Below are 22,532 nucleotides of genomic sequence, written 5' to 3'. Positions count from 1 at the left end.
TAAGGACGGTACGATGTGCCTGTGCATTGACTATAGGCAACTGAATAAAGTGATGGTGAAGAATCGTTAACCTCGGATTAGGATTGATGACCTACTTGATTCAGGCGATGGTGAAGAATTGTTAACCTCGAATTAGGATTGATGACCTATTTGACCAGCTACAGGGAGCCTCAGTGTTCTCTTCTAAGATTGATTTGAGGTCCGATTACGTTTTGTTTGTACTTTAGTTTATTTTCTGTATGCTCGTATGCTTTATTTTCATATCCACTTGGACCTCTCCATGTCTAGATTCTATCATTTCTTATTGGTTTTAGCCTTTCTGCTTAGTCGTCCTTCAATGCCTAATGCCTACTGATACTCGTTGTTTTGGTATTCATGCTACACTCTGCATCTATTTATCTGTCATTTTCATTTGAGAAAAGGTCCGTCCTTACCATTATTTGTTTGACTAAGATTAATTACGATTTTGTTTCACATTTGCATAGAGAAATGGACTTGTTCTTGTTTTGGGAAGAGAAATTGTGTGCTCAACTAAAGATGCACATATTTCTTCTTAAATCTCCATCAAAATGTATTTCATTTCTCATCTGTATGTTATCTTTGATGCAAAACATTAAATACTTGCAAGAGAACAGAAAGTTCACATTTCTCCACATTTGAACACTTACATCTTTACAGGAAAATGAAAAATCTGATAGTACACCAAAATCTATACACGCCTTGAAGGCGTGACACCAAACAAAGAATCAAAGCAAAATGAGATGGCTCGTACATGACTAATTTAAAGTTGAAGGAAACAACGAAATCATATGAACACGCTAACATGCAAGTGGAATTACTGGCTCTGAGATGTTTATCGCATGAAAACAACTGTATCACTTATACAGGGCTCGTGTTACTTACTTACCGTTGGGGCTTCTCATTGAATTGCTCTACTTTCCTTCACACAATAGATATAGAATATGTGTGCTTCTTGAACATGCTTTGCCAGTATCCAGTTACATGAATTCGTTTCTGTTGATTTTACAATCTATTCTTCCGAGGTCTTTAACCCTTCTCTCTTCCCCTTTCAGCTAGCTACCTTACAACCCATTTGTACAGTATAGAGGAGTTCATGGGAAAAATGCATTAAACTAACAACTGACATCTTGTCACACCCTTTTCGAAAGATTCTTTTTCAACCCCTTGATAATTTTGCCAAACCACATTAAGTTCATTACACCAAGAGCTGACGGAACTCCAAAAACCAAGAGAATACCGAAAATGTGCATGTGAATGACCTGCAATCAGTTAATGTTTCAAAGACAAAAATAAGTAAATGATGGAAATCATTTGATACTAGCACATCTTGAATGAGAAAATAAATAGATTGCTCTTATTGGAAAGAAAGGAAATGAAGCACCCTAAAACTCCTTGAAGTACGCAAAAGGAAACAAATGAGGGGAAAAGAAAAAGAGTATTGAAAAAAGAACATCTTATACTATTTCCAAATCCCCTCTTCTATTTCCAAACCTCGTATACTGTTGCAGAGATATTCATGTAGATCCATGTCTCATATATAATATAGAAATAAAACATCACTTTCAAGAACAGCATTACTCACCAGCCAATAATTAACTTTTTTGCAGCAAGAAGAAACTTTTAACCAGCAGAAGGTCTGTTTCATATGCTGTCTAATCTTATACATGATATGTGAAGAAAATGGTTTGCACAGTACCAAAAGTTCAACAGGGGAGACAGATTAAGCTTAGTGTTAATTCCTTCATGTGAATATTCTATAGATTCATATAGGTCTCTTTACTAGTATATCTTAAAATTTTCTCAGTCAATAAATATTAGATTGCCTATTGCTACTTCTGGTTGATCTCCATGTGTAAATATGAATATTTTATTTTTTTTAATGTTCTATAATGACAATTTTAAATCTTAGGTGCGATACAAATTTGCATTATATTGTGTTTACTACTTATAGTTGGTGCAACTGCAGCCCCGTGTTTACTTTGTTCAAAACTAAACAACAAATAAAATAAGGAAAGCATGTATGCTGAAAGAGAAGTGATATAAAAAATAGGACATTGAAGGATCGGAAGCTTTCTAAATTCAACAATATGCTAGTTATATCTTTAGTTAAGAGCATAACCTTTAAGCTATTCATATTTCTGGGCACTTTGCCTGTACTTGTAAGCTTCTAAGAGCCAATTTTATTGGTTTTACTAGAACTGATAAGGTATGGTAACACTCAAAAAGGATAATGCACTCCATCAACATTTATATCATAGCTTAGAGTTCAAGGCTTATGATGCTCCCATTTCATCATTCTGTACCTCATGTTACCTCATTCTGTACCTCATGTAGGTAACACATCACAAAGGGGGCTTCACAGTTTTTCTGACATAAATCAAATAGAGAGGCTAATTTATTTTGTGATCCCAATAAGTCCACTTTATGATTACAAGATGCATGCGTGTCTTAATAGTAGACATTGGTCTTTGAGACAATCACGAAGGTGCATCGACAATTCCGCGGTGGGTTTTGACTTCTTGTATCTCACTGGAGGAATCTTCCCTTACTCAAATTTCATGACCTTTTGCATATTGACAGTCTACAAGAAATTTTTCATACTTCGGGTGCCATGCACAAGTAGTAACGAATCTTGAGCAATGTGTTTTTGCGTTTTGCAAATTGGAGTTTTTGTAGAGGCATGTACTACTCCTTGAAGCTAAATAACTTTGCTATCACAAAATCTATAGCTTTTGGAGGGAAGAAGGCTCTAGCAATACAAGATAAAATTTCCAACAACGATGAGAGACTTTTTACTAGTGCTGCATATGGCTAGAGTATAATGTCAAGATATTTCAAGATCAGAGTGTCTCTTCTAGAATCTATTGGATAAATTAGTACTAAGGTTATCTGCATTTCCTGATTAGAGTTGCCTTTTCTTTTCTTATCTTTGTAAGCAGAAGCGTATTCATTCTTTTCCGTTGTAATTTGCATCAGTAAGTTTTTTTTTTCATTAATTCAATCTAAAGTTCAAATACCTAAATTAATAATAGACTTTCTGGTGAAAGCTATGAATAAGAGGGAAAAGGCTTTACTTATGAAAAAATCTGTATCAATGAGTTGGTAGTAGTTATATGGGATATCACTGCAGAATCTTGCACAAGAGACTTCTTTTAAGAGTATAATATAATTTGTTTTTGAACATTTTCTTGAAAATCCTTTACTGAAAATAACAGGCCAGTTTTAAATTCAAACTATCGATAATTCCACCTCAATTTCGATCTAATTGACATCAGCCATATGGATCCTAACTATCCATTTCAATCAGTTTGGACCCATTTCATTCAAATATTCAAAGATTTGAGGTTTTCTAACCTAACAAGTTCTCTATATTACTACAGGCATACAAATATGTAGAAGGATTGAAACAAACCTACCAAAAAGAAGACATGACGTAAGCATTACCCCCATATCTAAGTCTTCCTCCCAACTAATGGACAATTGGACATAGCCTGTATGAATCTTTTGCTTCCTTTATGTTAAACTTTTCCCCAACTTTGCATGAAGTCCAAGAGATTGTAGGTCTTATAACACAATATACAACTTCCTTCCATGGGATTTTAGTCTACCCTGTCAACTTATAACACCTTTCTTCATCATGGTTCCACATCTGAGGACGAAGCATTTGGACATCTATGTAAGACACGACCATCTCAAGCAATCTCTCAGTTCATCGTCTATCTATGTTTCTTTCATCTCCTATCGATCATGTCTAATCTTGTAGTATCACACCTCATTCTTAACATTTGCATTTCTGTGAAACTCATTTTATGAATATCTTAGATTCACTCTCATATAATATTGTTAGTCTTACAATTAAGACCATAAAATTCTTAAGATCAAGACTTTGATGTGTTTTTGCGTCTAACGAAGTTGACAAATAAAATGGTTGGATTTTGACAAGGGTGAATAATTATCGAAACTTCTTTGGACATTTCCGGGGAGTATAGAACGTATTCCAGAATAGCCTAATACCTCAGAAGAAAAAGTTAAAAGAGTTTGTTGAGCAGAGAAAGAGAGAGTTGACAATAAACAAAGAGTTACCTGATCATAGTGCAAATAGACATGGTAAAACATGTAAATGAACAGCAATATTCTTGCAACCTGCAATTAGTAAAAAGATTCAGTTTAGCAAATACTAATAGGAATCGTTCAAATAATTAGATGTCTTAAAGATAATTGAATCAAGTCATTTATCAATTCTAAGGAGCAAACATTTCCCCAATCTGTCTGGAATTAGAATTTTAGATGAGAGGAGTAACCAATGCACTAAAAAGTGTAATGGTCCTCTCTTATAAGACATGCAACTTATGTTTAATGGACCCTTCATTTGCTTTGAATATTCCTGTTAAACAGGAATGACATGATGAAGATACATCATTCAGATTCTTCAGCATATGAAGAAACTTGCTAAAATCGAGTGTACCCTGGATAATCCCCATTCCTACATCCATGTAACCAACCATGCAAACAAGTTTGTTCTCTTGAAGACATCACTTACCAACCATGCAAAAAATATCACCACGCCATTAATCAGATATGCATAAGATCTTTTCAATCCAGCTGTATCAAGAAACCTGAAGAAAAGACATAAAAAAGAGACATAAGTTCATAGGGTGCTACAATATGAATGGTGCTGCACTTTCCCAACGGTGCTCTTAGCACCTACCATCTCATGTTGATCTCGGGTGTTGTCACCTCAGATATGAGTACCATGAACGTATAAAGTTGTCCTTCTCCAGTGTACATGGAGTATGCTACAGCAACTGCTGAAAGAGAATGATGGACAACCTGAAAATCAACAGTTAGAATTTGAGATACAACATATAAATCGATGTTAAATGAAGTATTTCTTGAAACAGATATCTATGGTTGATGAAGTTCTCTTCCACTGGAGAATATATACTTACATACTCTAATCCACCCAAAGAAGGGTAAAACCAGCAAATCATTCCAAGGTCTGAAAGAAAGTACCCAGCTGACACCTGAACAAAGTCACAAGATGAGAGGATTAAAATGGCCATATACCGAGAGAATTTGATATCTAATTTACCTACTAGCATATGAAAATAAGAGAGGTAAATCAAGTTCAAAGCTAATAGGTTAGTAAGTCCTGACCAGCATACCTGCTATATTGACTCTATAACATTCAAGCAAGTTAATGAATCACGACCACATACCCAGTCCACTAACCAAACGGAATCGTGCAAATACCATGGAATAAAACTAATGAACCACATAATGGAACTCTAATACGCATTATACCAGCTTAAAGAAATAAAAACAAACTTCATGTACCGATTTTTCTGAAGCTACATCTTTTTTTCAGGAAGCTGTTGCAGTGTTATCGGAAGGAAACAAAAGAAACAATACATTTTTGTAGTTTGCATTTACAAAAAACACCTAAGCAAAAGAAAGATAATAAGTTCTTGACTCTTTTAATATTTAATGGTTCTTTTTTTTTTTTGGTTGAATATAGAAAAAGAGCATTCATTGACAGCCAAGCTGGTGTGAACAATTTGAACAAAAGTGAGAGCGCCTCAACCGAAGCTCATTTTTGCTATCCCATTATAATACTGATACTTCCACCAAAAAAGTACATGAAACAAAAAAGATCTTTTTCTCCTACTTATGTTCCTTGCGTTACTAAAGTACGCAAGGGAAAAGAGATCATCTTATACTATTTCTGTTCCTTGACTACTGTAGAACAATCTTGTTTCTTCCATCTCACATTAGTTTAAAAGATATAAGAAAACATAGTCAGAAGCTTACTTTGAAGGTAGGGCATTTACATTAACTCCGAAACCATACCCAGGGAGCCTACATCAGGAAAATCCCAAGCTTGCCGAGGAAGGAACAAAACAGAGAAAGAACTGTCTCTTTCTCTCTGTTGACATTTTGATACCTCCGGCTCATGATGGTTTCTTTAGCTGTGATTGGTACTTGCAAAGAAACATTGACAGAGAACTAGGGAAATTCCACAACTGTGTAGTGAATATAAAATGTAACAGGAATTGGTTGGTGTTTTCACCAATTATCTTATACAGGAGCATGAAGTCCCTACAACTCTTCTCCTCTCCTTCCTTGAGTTGTCCACCATCAATAATGCATTCACCAGGTTAAACTAACAACCTTCCTACGTACTTCAGTGCTGTACTCACCTACCTCCTATCCCACTCTGAAGAGAAGACCCAATCATATGATTTCACTGACATCTTCCTCCCTTTTCCCCTCAGGACTCAACAACATCACATCCTCCTCGGGTGTCCCTCTAGGCTAGTCAGAAGTGGATTCAAAGTATCAATACCAAGTTCATCTGAACTCAGTAATTTCGACCAAATCATAAATTCATGGGTAAAAAAGACTACAAAATTTATAAAAAGAATAGTATTATGAACCTGTAACTTTAAGAATATAATGAGTTCAATGCTAAAAAACTTAATAGGGGAACCCATAAAGATCAAAATCTTGGATGTCTGCCTTGAGGCTAGTTAGAGCTTCAAAAAAGGTACCTCTTTTTGCTGCTCCTTTTCTCAATCTTAATTTACCTCCAAAAGTGATATCTCATATGATTCTTCAACAGTTCCATCTGAAATAGTCAAAGACCATAGCCTCCGTATCATCCACACCTTAAACCCCCTTTGGGAATCCCTCCTCACATTGCTCTATACAACGCAATTAAACCATGAATAAATCAACTATATCCATTCAAATTATTTAGAGTTTATCATATGAATCGTCTACATCCATTTTTCTCTATCCTGTCCATTTTATTCCAATTCTGAAACAGTGCATATCCTTCCAAATTCATGCCCAAAGTGTTTAAACTTCAAAAACCGGTTTTTTATCTTCATTATTCCTCTCAATCAATCTTGTGAGTCTAATATATCCCTGTGTGAGACCAACTTTTTCTGGCTGGTTGGCCCAGAAAAGAGAAGTAATATGGGTTAATAATAGACAATATTAAGTTTATTGTGGAAGGTAATTATTTAGTCTCAAATATCTTCCCCAAGTTCCAATATAAGTACATATATAAATGTGTGTGTGCGCGCAATCGTGTTCTGTTCTGGAAGGCCAGGCCACAGGAATGGGGAATGAATATGACACGCAATAAATGTCTATAAAACGATGTGGGTTCTTCTTTTTTGGTCTTTAATGTGGGTTCTTCAGATGTGGAATACTGCTATCTTTTTTATGGTCAACTCAAAAGGTGATTTTAGTATGCACAATTTTTTTCTTTGGTTTAGATTTAGTATCAAATACTTGGTTCAAGGCAAATCATTTGAGTTGATATCAGAGAACGCTTTTAAAAGAAATGTCACCATATTACCGTTCTCAGCACCTGGTTTACACATAAAAAAAGAAGCCCGGGGTGTGTGTGTGTGTTTGGACATAAACGAGCTGGCTAATACCGATGGGATTCTACCCCATGCTAAGTGTAAATTGTTGACCCCCAAAAATCATTTGCCTTTCCCCTATAGAGAAATAGGTACATATAGGAAAGAACAATCAGTAATCTTTTGCAAAAGAAAAATTGAGCCTAAAATTTCTAGTAAAGAAACAGAAAAAGAGATGAATCCAGAGAACATACTAAATAAATAATTTATGATTGAAGTTCCACCTACACTAGCATTACAAGTATCAATACCAGAGCCATCTTTGTTCTACAGTGAGAGATATGTCAGATCTCAAATTCCTAAATATCAAAACCTCTCAAGGAAATCCAAAATGAAAGGGATATAACTAGACAATACTCATCATATACAGTAGAAGATTACTTACCCCTAATGTAAAAGTTGATAGTGGTGAACTTCTGGCGATTAAAAGGCCATCTGGATTTTGATCAGAGAAAAGATTGGACCAGAACGCAAAATACGTGGACACAGCAGATATGAAAATGGCATGAACTGTTGACATGCCACTGCAGAAAAATAAGTCTCACAAACATGAGAAGTGAATCATTAAATCCTTGCGGAAGATAGAGATAGAGCTGGCTAATTACCGGTTGTTCCACTCAGTCCTTTGAATTTTTGTTAGGGTAGTGTACGTCCTAAAGTAAAAACTGCTGATCAGTTGACATAGATCATAGACCTGTGAAGAGACAAAAGAGTTAAAAAGGAACAGTAGTACAGGGGAGAAATTGTGCAGCACATGAAAGTTATTATGTAGGACATGATCTATAATTTTCTGGCGAAACCAATTAGATGTTTTATTAGTTTCCCCAATCTTTTGCTTTTATATCTTTTACTTCACTACCATGAAGAGAGAAGAACAAGAAAATGTAAAATATCTTCATCAAGTATGACTCAGCTTTTAATAAAAAAGGGAACTCCTTTCTTCAATAGTCACAAGAATGAAAAGGATAAAAGGATCTATAATCAATAAACCTTACCATTTTGCAAGCAAATATGCCAGCAAAGACAGAGGTGTAAGGTATAAAAGGATCTGCTAACAAATAAGTTTTAACCAGGGTCTCAGCCTGACTCTGATAAGATCTAAATGCCACTATATTCCGTGCAGGAGCTGCCTTTCTACCGATTGCAGTTGTCATGTCTTTAGCTCTCTTCTTAACAACTATCTATGTTTATACAATGAAGATCACCTATACATGTAAACTGCAATATATACCAGAGCTTCCTGAAATGGAAAATTCAGAAATATATCTATTAGCATGAAGCAGTTTCTTAATATAGCATGAGCATAATAAATGTTTGTTTAACACTGAATTGAGCATAATAAATGCATTTGATGCGCATTGTGAAAAGACTTCAAAGGATAATTTTGAAACCTTTCGAGATGAAAATGAGTAGCTGCAAGCATCCTAAAGATCAAATCACATACAGGCAGCTATGACAAGAAAATTATCTGTATCCCAAATATATATCAATTCAACTATGAATAGCTCAAAATATAAGCCACAAACATCATTTAATACACTTGAATGCCTTGTATTCTCTCCTCTGTCTTCCTCCTAAATAATTGAAGGGTCCGATCCTCCAAAATCACAATGACACAATCATGATCCAACTTGAACACACCTTGGCGTCAATCTTCTGGATTGCTGCCTTCCTAGGATATCCACTAAATGAACCCTTACCGGAAGCAAAAGAACTCGCATTAAGATCATGTACAACTTAAAACTACTTCTCCGCTACGACTCCTTAACCCCTTTGTTAATATGAACTCAAAAACAAACAGCAAACTACCATACCACTAAAATCAACTAGAAATTCAAGCTCAACAAGCCTTAAAGATAATCAGAGAACAAATAGTAACCAAAGAAAAACACTAAAACCACAGCATTATAACATATGCAAAGTGAATCAGCAAAGTAATTTCACCTTCCTTCCACACCCCACCCACAAGCCGTCTAAAACAAGGCCAAACTAGTTTCTATTCACCGACCCATTTTCAAGATTTTGTTTTTATGACCACTAGATGCTGCCAAATCAAAGGTCAAACAACCCAAATCTAGAGTAATGCAAGAGATCAGGTCTAAGCAAAGTCACAATACTCTAATCAATACCCAGAAAAGAAACAAACCAAAGATATATAACCAATGCACACAAAAGCTTTCAGATCATAACAAAAGCATACATTGCTTCTTACCCCGCAAAAATATGCAGATTTCAGAAAAATCAACAGCATGCACCTCCCAAGGATGCAACTTTCCACAATACACAAAACCCAGAAACAAAAACCGATAAGAAAGCCAAAAGATAATATTTTTATTAATGTAAAATGGGTATTGAAAGGAATGTGAAGAAGTAATGAAAAGCGAAATCAAGAAAAGGCAAAGAACACGTGAAAGGGGTGCAAAAACATGAGATACAATCAATTTAAAGGAACAACAAATGTAGATTTCGTGATTTATGAGCTCTTCTTTTTTTTGGTTCTTTTTTAATTGGAACTGTAATGGAATCTCCAACCGAAGCAATGAATGAGAGAGAAGAGATGGGCGAAAAAAGAGAAAGAAGGGCGAATATGAAAATTTTGTTAAAAATAAATATTGGGTGTGGTGGGAAATGGTGAAATATACAATCAATAAAAGTACACTATTTTTTTTATTTTTTTTTTGATAAGTTGTCTTTTTGGTGTTAGCTGCTACGTGTGGGCTCATTCTTGGTTGCTGTTTCATTGTTTTTGAGTGGATGTTATTGTATCTTTACTTCTTCTTGAAAATAATAAATAATACTGTCTCCGTCTCATTTTATGTGATACTTTTCATATTTCGAGATTCAAATAAGTCTATTTTTGATAATAAGTTTTTTCATAGATTCTTTTAACATTTTAAATAATCAATTATTGTGACTTACAGTACTCTTTACGTAGTTTACAAATATATAAATTTCATTTCAAAAAAAATTGAAGACTCCATAAACAAGTGTTCGGTCAAAGTTAAACGGTTTGACTCTTGTAAACATATAAAATGAGACAGAGGGAGTAATATTTCTAGTACCTCCATCTATATTACTCGTTCACTTTCTCCTTTGCACACTTTAATATACAATAGAAAAAAAAGTATTAAAAATATTTTAAAATTTTAAAGTAAACTATTAGTTTCATTTTTGAACTAGTGGCAATCTTAAAAACGTTCTTCTATTTGACTAACTGAACTTAAATAAACATCCAATCTTACAACGTACTAAGTTTAGAGGTGTTTTCAACTTCTTTCCGAATTTTTATTATGACTATTTGTCATGCCATATCACAAATCGAGGATATATCTATATTTAGTTAGTCATAAAAAATTGTTTTTAGTGTTGTCAATGATTGGAAATGAATTAATGATTTACATTTAATATTTTATAAACGATGTGAAGATAAAAAAAGAAGTCTAAAAATAGACAGAAGAAAAGCTAATGAAAGAAGTAAGTACTACGTCATAGAAGAATTTATTTAGAAGGAAAAAAAAAAAGAAGAAAGAGACAAATATTGACACCCATTTCCACCTTTTTTTTTCCTTTTTATATATTTAGTTACAAATAGAAAGGGTCTTGAGGAATAGCAATTTTAATCAAAGGGTTAATTATAATTTATAATGGTCTACAATCAATATACACAACTAGTCAAAACAATCATCCTAAGTTTGGAAAAATTTTGATCTTAGTGTTTGTCGTTTGGGAAAATTTTATTGACAATTCTACGGTAAATAATAATAATATCTATATGACTATATTATAGAGTTTATAGTCCATATTGCTTTTGAATATTCAAGATAATTCGAGGATTGACCAAAAGAAATTTTGTGTAGCTAAAAATGACCTGTCATGTTATAAAATGGGAGGTAGGACTGCAGAGCTTCTCAATGTTAACTAATTGTACTTTAATTAAAAATATTTCCAATTTGAAAAGGGAATAAACAATTTCTTTTCGCTGGTATTAGTTAACCTGCTGGGAATTAAACTTAATTAAAAGTTGGTACATGATCTCCTCTTGTACAGTTCCAATTAGAAACTTGACCACAAAGCAAATGATTTGTCAACCAAAAGAAAAATTACAACATCAATACTCCATGTAATCCCACAAGGCAGTGGAGAGGGTGGTGCGTATGCAAACTTTAGAAGGTAAAGAGTTTGTTTTCGATAGACAAGAAAAGCTAGAACCAGAAAAAGGAAGTATTATCAAAATTTATATAATTTAGAACTCTAATACCAAAATTTCAACCCCAATGGGAGATGAGGGCATGTGATTTCCATGTTTGCTTCCTACAGCACTCTCATTACAAGCTTTATAACTAGCGACCACATCATAATCTCCAGCCTGTGTGACACTATTGTGTTTGATTTCACTCTAAACCACCGCATTGATGAATGTCGAGCCATTCAGAATATGCTGATACAGAAGCGTCGCACTTTTCTGTATATGAAACCACCACCAATTCTTTATCATGATACTTTTCTGGATAAATTCTGAAATCCAGAGCCAAGACACATAAGATTGACAGTTCCTGTGGAGGCATCAGGTTTCATGACAAACTTAACACCCAAAAAGTCTCTGATGTGTCTTAATGCTTCTATTCCGTAGGGTGACAGCTTCCCAACTCGAACTTCTGAAACATCTTTCGGACACAAGGCACATAGAAGAAACAGCAGTCCCTGTTATAATAGACAAACAAGAGATTGGTGAGCAATGGAACCAAGAATTCCTAGCATGGGAGAGAGCACCAGACAATCTTAAAGGAGATATCCTTGCTATTTTCAGCCCTAAAGTGGTGCTAGGCAACATTTATGAATGGGAACTGGAAGAAGCTTGCTCCAGGATTTAAATGTAGAAGTACTGATGAGCACACCAAAATGTCACATGTCACATGAGTCAGCGGAGATTCAAGTGGAGATGCAAAGGTAAAAGACAGTGTCATGTAGAAAGTTGAAAGAGCCTGATATGATCAGCTAGAACTCATAAAGCGTAACGCTGTCAAAAATTACACACACCTGATGTGTTGAATCAACGACTCCCCCCTGTTTAATTTCCCCAAGTAGTGCAGAAGCTATTTGCTCGCCAACTTCCTCAGCAGGGATCAGATCTTTCCTATCATCCTCTAGGTCAGCATCATCTTCTCCTCTTGAATAAGAAACTGCAGTATCAACAGATATGACACAACCAGATGTAGTCTCTGCAACTAAAGAAATTCCGTAGCCAGGTGACCTGCAATCAAAGTTGATCTCCAGATACAATCAGCAGCTCCAACTTAAAACATGACCTGGATAGTTACAACATAAAAAGAAAGCAAGTGTGAGATATCTACAAAATGATCATACATTCCGGCTTGTGCTCCAGCTTTATGATCTGTAAAGATGTGAACATCTGAAAGCAAAGGATTCAAGATTCCACGAGCTGCGTGTATCATGGTATTCTCAAACTGAACAGAGACCCTAGTTGAAAAGGAAACACCTCTAATTCTCTTCACCAGACCTTCATCAACCCATTTAACAGCCTGTATAATAGCAGTCGCCAAAACAATTGGTCAAAAAGATCACTTATAGTTTGCTAAGCTACCTCAGAATAGAAAACAATGAAGTCTATGAAAAATAAACTCGCCTTTAAACTATTCGGGACCATAGGGACTGAAAGAACTACTTCTCCACCACCTTTAGGAGCGACTCCCCGACTCTCAATTTTCAGTTCCAATCCTTCTGCAGGGACTCCAAATTGCTTCAATATAGGCAAAGTAGTTGATCGAAAAGTATCAATAGATGGGTCCTTTGAATCATTTGTGATCCCTGAAAAAAGTTATTTCAAGCCTTACGATAATAACCAAATGCATAAAACTTTCGAATTCACATTTGATTATAAGGAAAAGGGTTTTAACATCCAAAAGCTGTAAAATTCAAAGCGAGAGCAAAGTTTCTGTACTTTTAGGATTTATCTTTGCACCTCACAACTTTTTAGGGGAGTGATACTAGAGCTCCAGTGAGCTTCTTGAGCTATAAAACCCAAGTAACTTACTGGATAACAATCCTATCTCCCTTTTTATGTCAACTTCCATTGAATCACCACCCAAAGGAGTCAAAAATAGGCCGATTTTCTTACAAAATGCAGAGTTAAGACTAATAACGGCTACCAAGGGATTAAAAACTTGCTATTTCCTCAACCATTTCCAGGGCTGTGTAACTATCAGGCTGCCAATCTCTTACATGTAGTTGCCTAGAAATCTTTTAATCTTTCTCATCTAAAGTCATAGAATTTCAGAATTTGTCATTTTTTTAATGAAAGAATTTCAGAATTTGTCATTGCTATTGCACTTTTCTGTTTTCAGTCAAAAATTATATGCAAAAACTCAAGGGATCAAATTGCGATTGTGTATGTGGACATCTAATCCAATTGCAATTGTGTATGTGGTCATCTAATCCTGTATGAAATTGATTGATTAAGGACAATCAAAGACTGGCAGCATGTGAGGAAGTGGAACTAGAAGCTAATGTGGTTACGAGAAGGAACTGATTTCTTTGATCATGCTTCTACTTTAGGTGAAGCTGGAATATCCACCAGGCATGTTATCAATCACCAGAACAACTCTGGTCCCAAATTAGGCTTAAAAACATGGAAGAGATGATAGAAGTCCTGAAACAAAAGAGAAAAAAGAAGTAGAGATAGTTGAATGACGCTTTCAGCGGCAGACTGTGAGAGAATTGATAAAACCAGGCAAAGGTTGGGGAGGATCTAAGATGAGGAAAACGGGTTCAAGGATATTTTAGGAATAAGACTAGGGGATTGGAGTGCCAAATAAAACTGAGAAAACATGTGATATATTAAGGTATGAAATATAACCTAGAGATGAGATGTCGTCCTGAACATTCCAGATGATTAATCCAATTAAGTTGTTTAGAAAAATCTTAGCTATAAAAAGACACCTCAGTTCAAGTGTCCACTTGGTATTTAAGGAGTCGTTTGGCCATGAATAAGTTTCGGAATATTTAAACTTATATCCATTTCAAATAAGTGTTTGTTTATTAAATTGTCCCATTATTTTAATTTCAAACTTGAAATATAGAATTTGAAGTTTGAAAATGGATTTTTCGAGTTTTTTTAACTTTTCACTAAACAACTTCAACTTTGTTTTCATGTCCAAACACGACTTTCAGCTTCGAAATACTTTTTTCCAATTTAACTTCAAACACTACTTTTTTCAAATCTCAATCAAATAATGCCCAAACGCCTAATGCAATGAGTTGAAAGTACAGATAAAGGGAAAAACAAACACCAAACCACCTTTAAGAAAAATTAAAGAAGTTAAAGTGGATCAAAAGGAGGGTAAAGGCATGCCTTTAAGCCTGATGGTGAGTGGTTTCTTTCCAAACAAACCGAGCACAATCAACGGTTCCAAGAAGTAGCTAATGGAGCGACTGACACCACAATCATGAACTAAATGTCTTCCTCCCATAATAATTCCAGGTTTGTACTTCAGTTTTGTGCCTGCCAAAAATAGCCAACTTCAACTTCAATATCCACAAAGGACAAAAGAACCAATTTTAGCATAGAATATGAGCAATCATGGAATGGAGGAGCAGAAGCTTACCAGTTTCATTGATTTCAACAACACAATCATCACAGACTTTTTCAAGGAGGCGAAGGAAAGAGACCTCATGTGGACGGAGGCCAGGCCAAGTAGCATCAGCACGTATATCCTCAATGATAATCGATTTGGATGAAAGGGTTGCCAGTAAAAGACGTATTCTCAAGTTTTGGCTACCCTTCAGCTTCATGTAAGATACTTTACCCATCTTGTTACTTGTCTTTCGCCTCTGCTTCCACGTATAAATTTGTATAATATATGCTCTGAAAGTGTTGTTGTCTACTCAGCATAAAAATTAGAGGGAAGTATGTACAGAGAAAGACAGAGAAGATAGAGGAAACATACCTTTGATTCTGTCAGATAAACCAAAAAATGGGAAGTTAGCTGCAGGAAGAGATGGGAAAAGAGCAATTTAGCAGCGGGAGTGGTGGCAAGAATTTCAGGGCTGAAAGCGGTTCCCACTAAACAGGTTCAATTTTTTAGAGCCCATTTAATTAGCAGAATTTAAGTAGCTTTTAAGCAGCAAGTGTTGAAAAGCACCTTTCAAGTGTTGGAGCTGATTTGTAAATAAGCAGTACGCACTTGTCTAAAAGTTTTAAAGCTGAAAAAACAGTTGTTGATGTGTTTGGTAAGTGCTAGTAAGTACTTTATCTGTTAAAATGAGTAAGATGTCCTTAAATCTATTAATACTATAAAAGAAATTACAACACTTCCATTAAACAAAGGAAAAATGCTTGATTCAAAAGGCACACCAAAAGTAGACAACCTTAGAAGAGGACATGGTTTTCTACAAATAACACCCATTCATCTATGCATGTAGGAATCCTATTAGATGCAACTCAAGTGTACAAAGTCTTCCTCTCATTTCTCCAAAGCTCTTCTATTCCTCTCTAACAATACGATCCACATAAGTGCTAGAGGAACAACATCTCACGCCTTGCATCTTTTCTTCCTACTTCTAAATGCCCAACTTAGCATTGTTTCTTTCATAGTACTCAGCATCATCCACTTAAGTCTAAACCATCTCAAAATTTTCCAGCATAAACAAGAACTTATCCAACAATGTAGAAGAAGATTCACATCTTCACCTAGCTCTTTGCACATGAAACACCAACTAACACAAGTTATCTTTCTGTTCCTAAAAATTCTCCGCAACACCTACTCAAGTCTGAACCATCTCAAAATTGTATAGAATTTTATACAAAATGGTTAGCTTTTAGTTCCTAAATTTACACAAAGAGAAACTTCACACTCCCAAAGTTTCTCCAAAGCTTCTTATATCTCATTGTAACAAATTTTATATTGTAGCATTTGCTTTCAAAGAGGCACATGCTCGAGCAGTTGCGTACAAAACACCAACTATCCTAATTACATCAACATATACAATCAAGTTTGAGTTGAATTTGTGCAAAGTGAGATCTCTATATTTTAATTTATTGCACGATTCAAATTCCTCTCGTCGGTGGCACTTTAAAAGTAAGAATTAGCTGAAATCAAACTTTTTCATTGTTTTACCTTATTTTGTTTTCCCTCATCTAAGCAATTCACTCATCAAACTACCATGAAAATCAACTTGCAGAAAACAGCCAAAACAACGATACAAAGAAACAAAAACAGAAAACTCCTATCAACAACAGCAACCTGAAAAACTCAACATGTGAAGACGCTTGTTGTTTGAAGATTTGAAGCAAAAAAAGTAAAGCAGCAGTGAAAATACGCAGAAAGCTGATAAGGTAACTAATATCACATACAAAAAACGCAGCGAGAGAGAGTGAAGCTTACCGTTCGCCACTGAAATCGCAGCAGAAACAACGTGTACAGAGATGGAGGAAGGAAGGAGACAGAAAAATAGGTTACGGCTATTGTAATTGAGGGTAATGTCGAATTATGAAAACTTATTAGGGATATAAACGTAAAATCTACTGTCACCCTAAAATAGATGAAAAGCCAAAAAAAAAAAAATGGGCTAAAATATAATTGTTTTCTTTTAAAAAATTTAAAACTTTTCCCAAAAAAAAAAGTCCATCTATTTATGACTCTTAACTAATTTTATCTACACTTTTTCCTCAGTAAATAACTCTCCAACAGAAAATAGGTGTTGTCGTGAAGAGATTGTTCTAGAAAATAAAAATATTATATTAAAGTATAGTTAGTTATTATAGTAAAATTATTATAATATATTAATTTCCACTAATGGATATTCCTAATTAATTATAATTTGATAGTAATTAGTAATGCTGTTATTAGTAGCTTTTAATAAAGCACCATTTTATGATTTATAGATAATGTATTATTTAGTTTATCATAAAAATTAAAAAAAAATTGAGTCAAACTTACGAATATTTTTAATAATTTTTAAAATTTATGGATACATATAAAGTTTAATGTGATTGTCTTATTAAAGAAAAGTAAATATTCTGTTCTCAAAAACTATGATCAAACATATGTTTAAACGTCAATCCAAATCTAATTTTATAAAAATATTTGAAATACTATCGCTTAAATACTTTGTGAATGTTTAGTTGATATAATAGCGACATTTATTATTTGTAAAAATATACCCTTTTTATCTTTAATTTTGATTTTATAACTCAAAAACATTTTTATAATACGTTATCCTTGAAAAATGAGTACTCGTTAATATTACACACGCAAATGCATGCGTCAAGAGCCTTGTAAATGTGAAATGCAAATAGTAATAGGATGATTTTTCTAACCACCAATTTATTGCCAAAACAAACGTTTTTCACAAATTAAGTCAACAATAATTAATGTTGTTAAATCTAGTAATCGTAAAGTAGATAATATGTGATTTTCTCCTATAAATAAATATTTGTGTTTTTAAAAAAAGTTCATATAGTCCGATATGACAAATTTTATTTTATTTGCAAAAATTGTGTAATTTTTTCTCCTATATATATTTGAGGGATGGAGACTAGTACAATTGAAGTGGGAAAAAAAAAGCAAAAAATATAAATAAAAATGGAACAAAAAATACTTCTTCTTATTTTCTTCTATCTACTTAACAATTCATCAGCAAATGTTATAGATTCTGTTTGTAAGGCAACTCAAGATTATAAACTTTGTAATGAATCTCTCACATCAAATCCTAATAGCGCGAACGAAGATGCTAAAGGTCTTGCACGTATAATGCTTTATATGGCTTTACACAAGACCACACATATTATTGTTTATGTCAAGCGAATGATAATCGAGAATAAATTTCCAGATTATCGTTCAGTTTGCGAAGACTGCGTGGAAGTTTGCGATAAAAACTACAATTTTATTTTGCATCATTTCGTCCTAAATGCTATTAAATTTTTTGAGGTGGAAATGTATCATGATGCAACTTTTGCCATCGGACTATCTGGTCTGAATGTATCAACTTGTGCAGATGCTTGTGTAAATTGCAATGCCTTTAACTTGACAAATAGGAGCAATGAATATGCATATTTTGTTTTAGTAGTTGGAGATGTAATAGACTACTTGTATTAATAAAAGTATATATGTATTGTAATGTATCGTATTAAATGACTCGAACTCACAATCTTAGAGTTAAAAGTGAGGAATACTTATCATGTCATAACTATTGGTCTCGTCTAATTTAAAGATTAGAGAGAGAAATAAAGAACTGAGATTTTATGTTTGTAAACGTGGATATAATTAAGAATGATTAAGTAATAAAAAAGTTATTTACATAGCAAAACACATAATATATGCATTGATATGTCTTATCCTAATGACAAGTGTGGACAAACAAATGAAAAGAGAGAAAACGAGGAAAGAGCTTGACAACATTAACTAACCAAAAAGGAAAAGCTTAGTTTGAAAAAGTTTTTTTTCAAAGAAGTGTATTTAAAAATTAAAAAAGAAATGGTAACAAGAGTAATTTGTATGTGCTAATAAAATTTCAAATCACTTATAATGAACGAGGAGTATGTCTGATCAAATCTTTTAAAATGTGTGAACGAGGATCATGTCTGATCAAATTTTTTAAAATGTGTGTATTTTTTTTGAAAAAATTGCTTTTCAAGAAAGTTTTTTTTGAATAATCACAAATTTTTAACCTTTTAAAAGCTTGATCAAAAGAAAGGATGGCAATGGAGCGGGTGTGCGGTGGATAGAAGCTTAACTCACAAAATTTCAACTCACCCAACCCTACTTAATATGTTTTTCAATTCTTAACTCACACCGCCCTGTCCCGTTAAGACCCGCCCCACCCCAACACTTATGTTATATTTATTTATTTTTCTTTTCTTTATCATGTAATTTTCTAAAGTAGTAGACAAATTTAACATTTTAAACAATGAAGATCTAATTCGATTATTTCTCATTTGTTATGTTAAAACACACCAATTAAACTAGTTTCTACTTTCTACGCCTCTAGGTGGTTTTGTCTCATAATTAAATTCAAATTTATTTACAAATAACTTCAATTTAATTTCTTGTACTAAAACCCATTAGAAATTTGATTATAAAGTGGTACATTTTTCAAAAAAACTTAGAGAAAGAATGAAAGACGATAACAAATAGCAGTTAAAGAGACGAAAGTAGAGAGAGTGGAGCAATCAAATTAGTGAGAGAAAAAATTTTCAACCCGTCACCCGCTCTGCCTTGCTTAATTAATTAAAAAAAAACTATTTCAACCTACCGCGTCCCTGCTCCACATAGACTTATACCTATCCCGCCCTGCAATTGTCCCACCCCACTGCCATCCCTAATCAAACAGACTATTGATTCAATTCAATGGAATGTGGCGAATATATGGATAATTTTTAACTTTCGATGCAGATGGGGTTTTGATAATAACAATTTTTCTATAATAGAGGTCATTAAATTTGATACTAGATTTGATATGAGTTAAATTTAATAAAATTAACTGATCTCAACTCTGTATCTATTAATATTAATAGCATGAAGAATATGGTATTAATAATACGATTATATATATATATATATATATCCAATATTAGTTGTAACTTTTAAAATTATCATTTTTGTGTTTGTGTGATTTTCTCAATATAATTAAGAAGAAAAAACAATTTGTTTTTTGTTTATTAATCAATATTTGATATCACTATTAAAGTTCGATTAATTTAAATTTATTGGCATAGAACTATATTTATACAAAAGCATCCCTGCTAAAAAAAATTAAACTAAAATTGGAAAAAAATAACTAAATGTTTGGTTTTGGTGAAAAAATGGGAAAAAATAACTAAATGTTGGGCCACAATCCACCCAAATGGTCGATACAATGTTACCAATATGAATATATTATTATTACCAATTATGTTTGTATTCTAAATTTAATGTATTACCCCTAATATATGGCAACAAGAATATAAAAGTTTTGATAACAAACGAAAACCTTAGGGTTAAAATGTAGAACTTATTAAGTTTCATGACTTTAGTCATAACTGAATATGTAATTGTCATTTAATAAAATTTGTTAATAATAATGTGGTTATTGGTAAAAAAGTTATTTTCAAAATTAACTGTAAATATGAATCAAATAAGGATATACTAACAATAAAAAGTTGCAGTTAAAAGTTATTTATTAAAATTAAATTATTGGTGCCATTTATATAAATTAACCAACATTAATACTATGATTTGGTAAAAATACGTTGCAAATTAGAATTCAGTACTTTATTGTATTATAATTTTTTAAAAAGCTTTAATTAATTAGTAAAAACTTTCCAGCCCTCTATTTTAAATTTTACGGTTATAAATTCGAATAACCAAGAATGCAAAATAGTGATAATTAGGATAATATATATTTTGAATAATATTCTGATATTATTAACAATTCTGTCAAAGGTAACAAACCATTAATAGGTCATACTCATTTATTCGTTGGAGTCTTTGCTAGTGTACTTCCTCAGTTTATTTTTAATTATTATTATCATATTATTTTTTTCGAAAATTAATTTGATCAATTTACAAAGTAAAATTATATTATATTAATTTAATATTTTAAACAAAAACAAAAGATATTCAAAAATTATACTAAAAAAATACTATAAATTGTAATTTTTTACATATTAATATGCATAATAAAATGAAAATCAAAATACCTATTATTTGACTCTAAAAAAAGAACTATTACAAATAAAAGTGGACGGAGATAGTAAAATTTTCATTTTCTAAATCTATTTATTGCAGGTAATAAGTTCTTTCATTTGGTGGGATAAAAATATTTAGAGAATTTCTCCCTTCTCTATTTTATATAATAATATTCTTTTATATTGATTTTTTTCTCTATTTAATCTTTGGTAGTATATGTGCTTTTAATAAGGACTTATTTTAGCAGCTGTAATAAACGTGATAAAATAGCTCATTAATTGATTACGTATGATATTTTAGGTTCAAACTTTAATTACCAATGATGGTACGTAAAACGTACTTACTTAATTATTATTAAATTAATAGAGGCAACTTAAATTTTGAGTGACACAACTCACAAGTGTTCCATACTAACTTAAATTTTGAGCTAAATTGAAGTATTCGTATATGTTTAAAATTGCAAGTTTGCAAATTTACGTGTAGTTATCTCAAATTTTTCACATTATTTTATAAATGAATCGATTTATCTTAAATTAGTAGGTTGCCTAAAATTTTTAATATAATAAATACTGAATCGATTGTCTGGAATTTTTGATATTATTTTTTTTATTGAATCGACCAACTTAAAGTCTTCGCACAATTTTTGACTAAATAAATACTGAGGTGGTCATCTCAAATTCTCTATGTTATCTTTTACTGAATAAAGTATTGAAACGATCACCTTGAATTCTCCGTACTGTTTTTAATTGAGTTGGTCCACCTCAAATTAAATACTTGAACTATTTTTCGACTAAGTTACCCCACTTCTAATTTTCTAAGTATAGTAACTTTTTAATCGAGTGTTCTTATCTCAATCTCAAATTTTACTTGTATGTTTTTTTTGGTTTTTTTTTGGGAGGAATTTGGTTTAAAAATTGACCCACTTTCATTTGAGTGAAATCATAATAACATATCTAATATAATCTGATGAATGAGCTTTGACGATACAAACATTTTTATTTTTGAGCTTCAGGGATTTTTTAATTCATTTACAAAAAATTATTTTCTAATTCAAAATGTTCCACGAAAGAAAGAAAAACAGCTTGCTATTTCATATTTATTATTAATTATACCAATTAACAGTTATAAAGTTAAAATAATATCCACAACCCAGTAAATCCAAATACCCTTATATATAATACGACTTCATGGTAAATAAACCTATCTTATAGAAATAAATAAACTTACATTTTTTACTATTGCAATATTATGATATTATTCATATATTTTGAAAATAAAATACTTCTATTTTTTAAACAATGAAAATCTTACACAAATTAAAGAAACGTGTGATAGAATATGTGCCTCAACTTAACAAGTAATGGACCAGGTCCCTTACTTCACTTCAGAA

At 32.7% G+C, this 22,532-nt stretch overlaps 2 protein-coding genes across 3 annotated transcripts; both read right to left on the bottom strand.

Moving 5' to 3' along the window:
- Window positions 1–618: 618 nt before the first annotated feature.
- On the bottom strand, window positions 619–10,086 carry LOC107011768 (transmembrane protein 56-B-like). Its single transcript, XM_015211399.2, has 9 exons — window positions 9,670–10,086; window positions 8,453–8,697; window positions 8,063–8,151; window positions 7,843–7,981; window positions 4,971–5,045; window positions 4,730–4,851; window positions 4,562–4,637; window positions 4,105–4,164; window positions 619–1,280 (listed from the first exon to the last, which is right to left on the bottom strand). The coding sequence occupies exons 2-9, from the start codon at window positions 8,609–8,611 to the stop codon at window positions 1,152–1,154; spliced, it is 849 nt and encodes a 282-aa protein (XP_015066885.1). The 5' UTR covers window positions 8,612–8,697; window positions 9,670–10,086; the 3' UTR covers window positions 619–1,151.
- Window positions 10,087–11,442: 1,356 nt separating this feature from the next.
- On the bottom strand, window positions 11,443–16,969 carry LOC107008654 (probable RNA 3'-terminal phosphate cyclase-like protein). 2 transcript variants are annotated; one of them, XM_015207776.2, is made up of 9 exons: window positions 16,859–16,947; window positions 15,617–15,677; window positions 15,422–15,460; window positions 15,080–15,339; window positions 14,827–14,976; window positions 13,102–13,283; window positions 12,822–12,997; window positions 12,495–12,708; window positions 11,443–12,158 (listed from the first exon to the last, which is right to left on the bottom strand). In XM_015207776.2, exons 4-9 carry the CDS (start codon window positions 15,282–15,284, stop codon window positions 11,949–11,951), a joined length of 1,137 nt encoding a protein of 378 aa, XP_015063262.1. In that variant the 5' UTR covers window positions 15,285–15,339; window positions 15,422–15,460; window positions 15,617–15,677; window positions 16,859–16,947; the 3' UTR covers window positions 11,443–11,948. The 2 variants fall into 2 exon arrangements, with proteins under 2 accessions (XP_015063262.1, XP_015063261.1); XM_015207775.2 differs by lacking the exon at window positions 15,617–15,677 and having other exon boundaries at window positions 16,859–16,969.
- Between the last annotated feature and the right edge of the window lie 5,563 nt (window positions 16,970–22,532).

Source organism: Solanum pennellii, chromosome 2, assembly GCF_001406875.1.
Source record: "Solanum pennellii chromosome 2, SPENNV200".
Lineage (NCBI taxonomy): Eukaryota > Viridiplantae > Streptophyta > Magnoliopsida > Solanales > Solanaceae > Solanum > Solanum pennellii.
The sequence above is the reverse complement of the archived record's forward strand: the minus strand, read 5'-3'. Positions and strand labels throughout refer to the sequence as shown.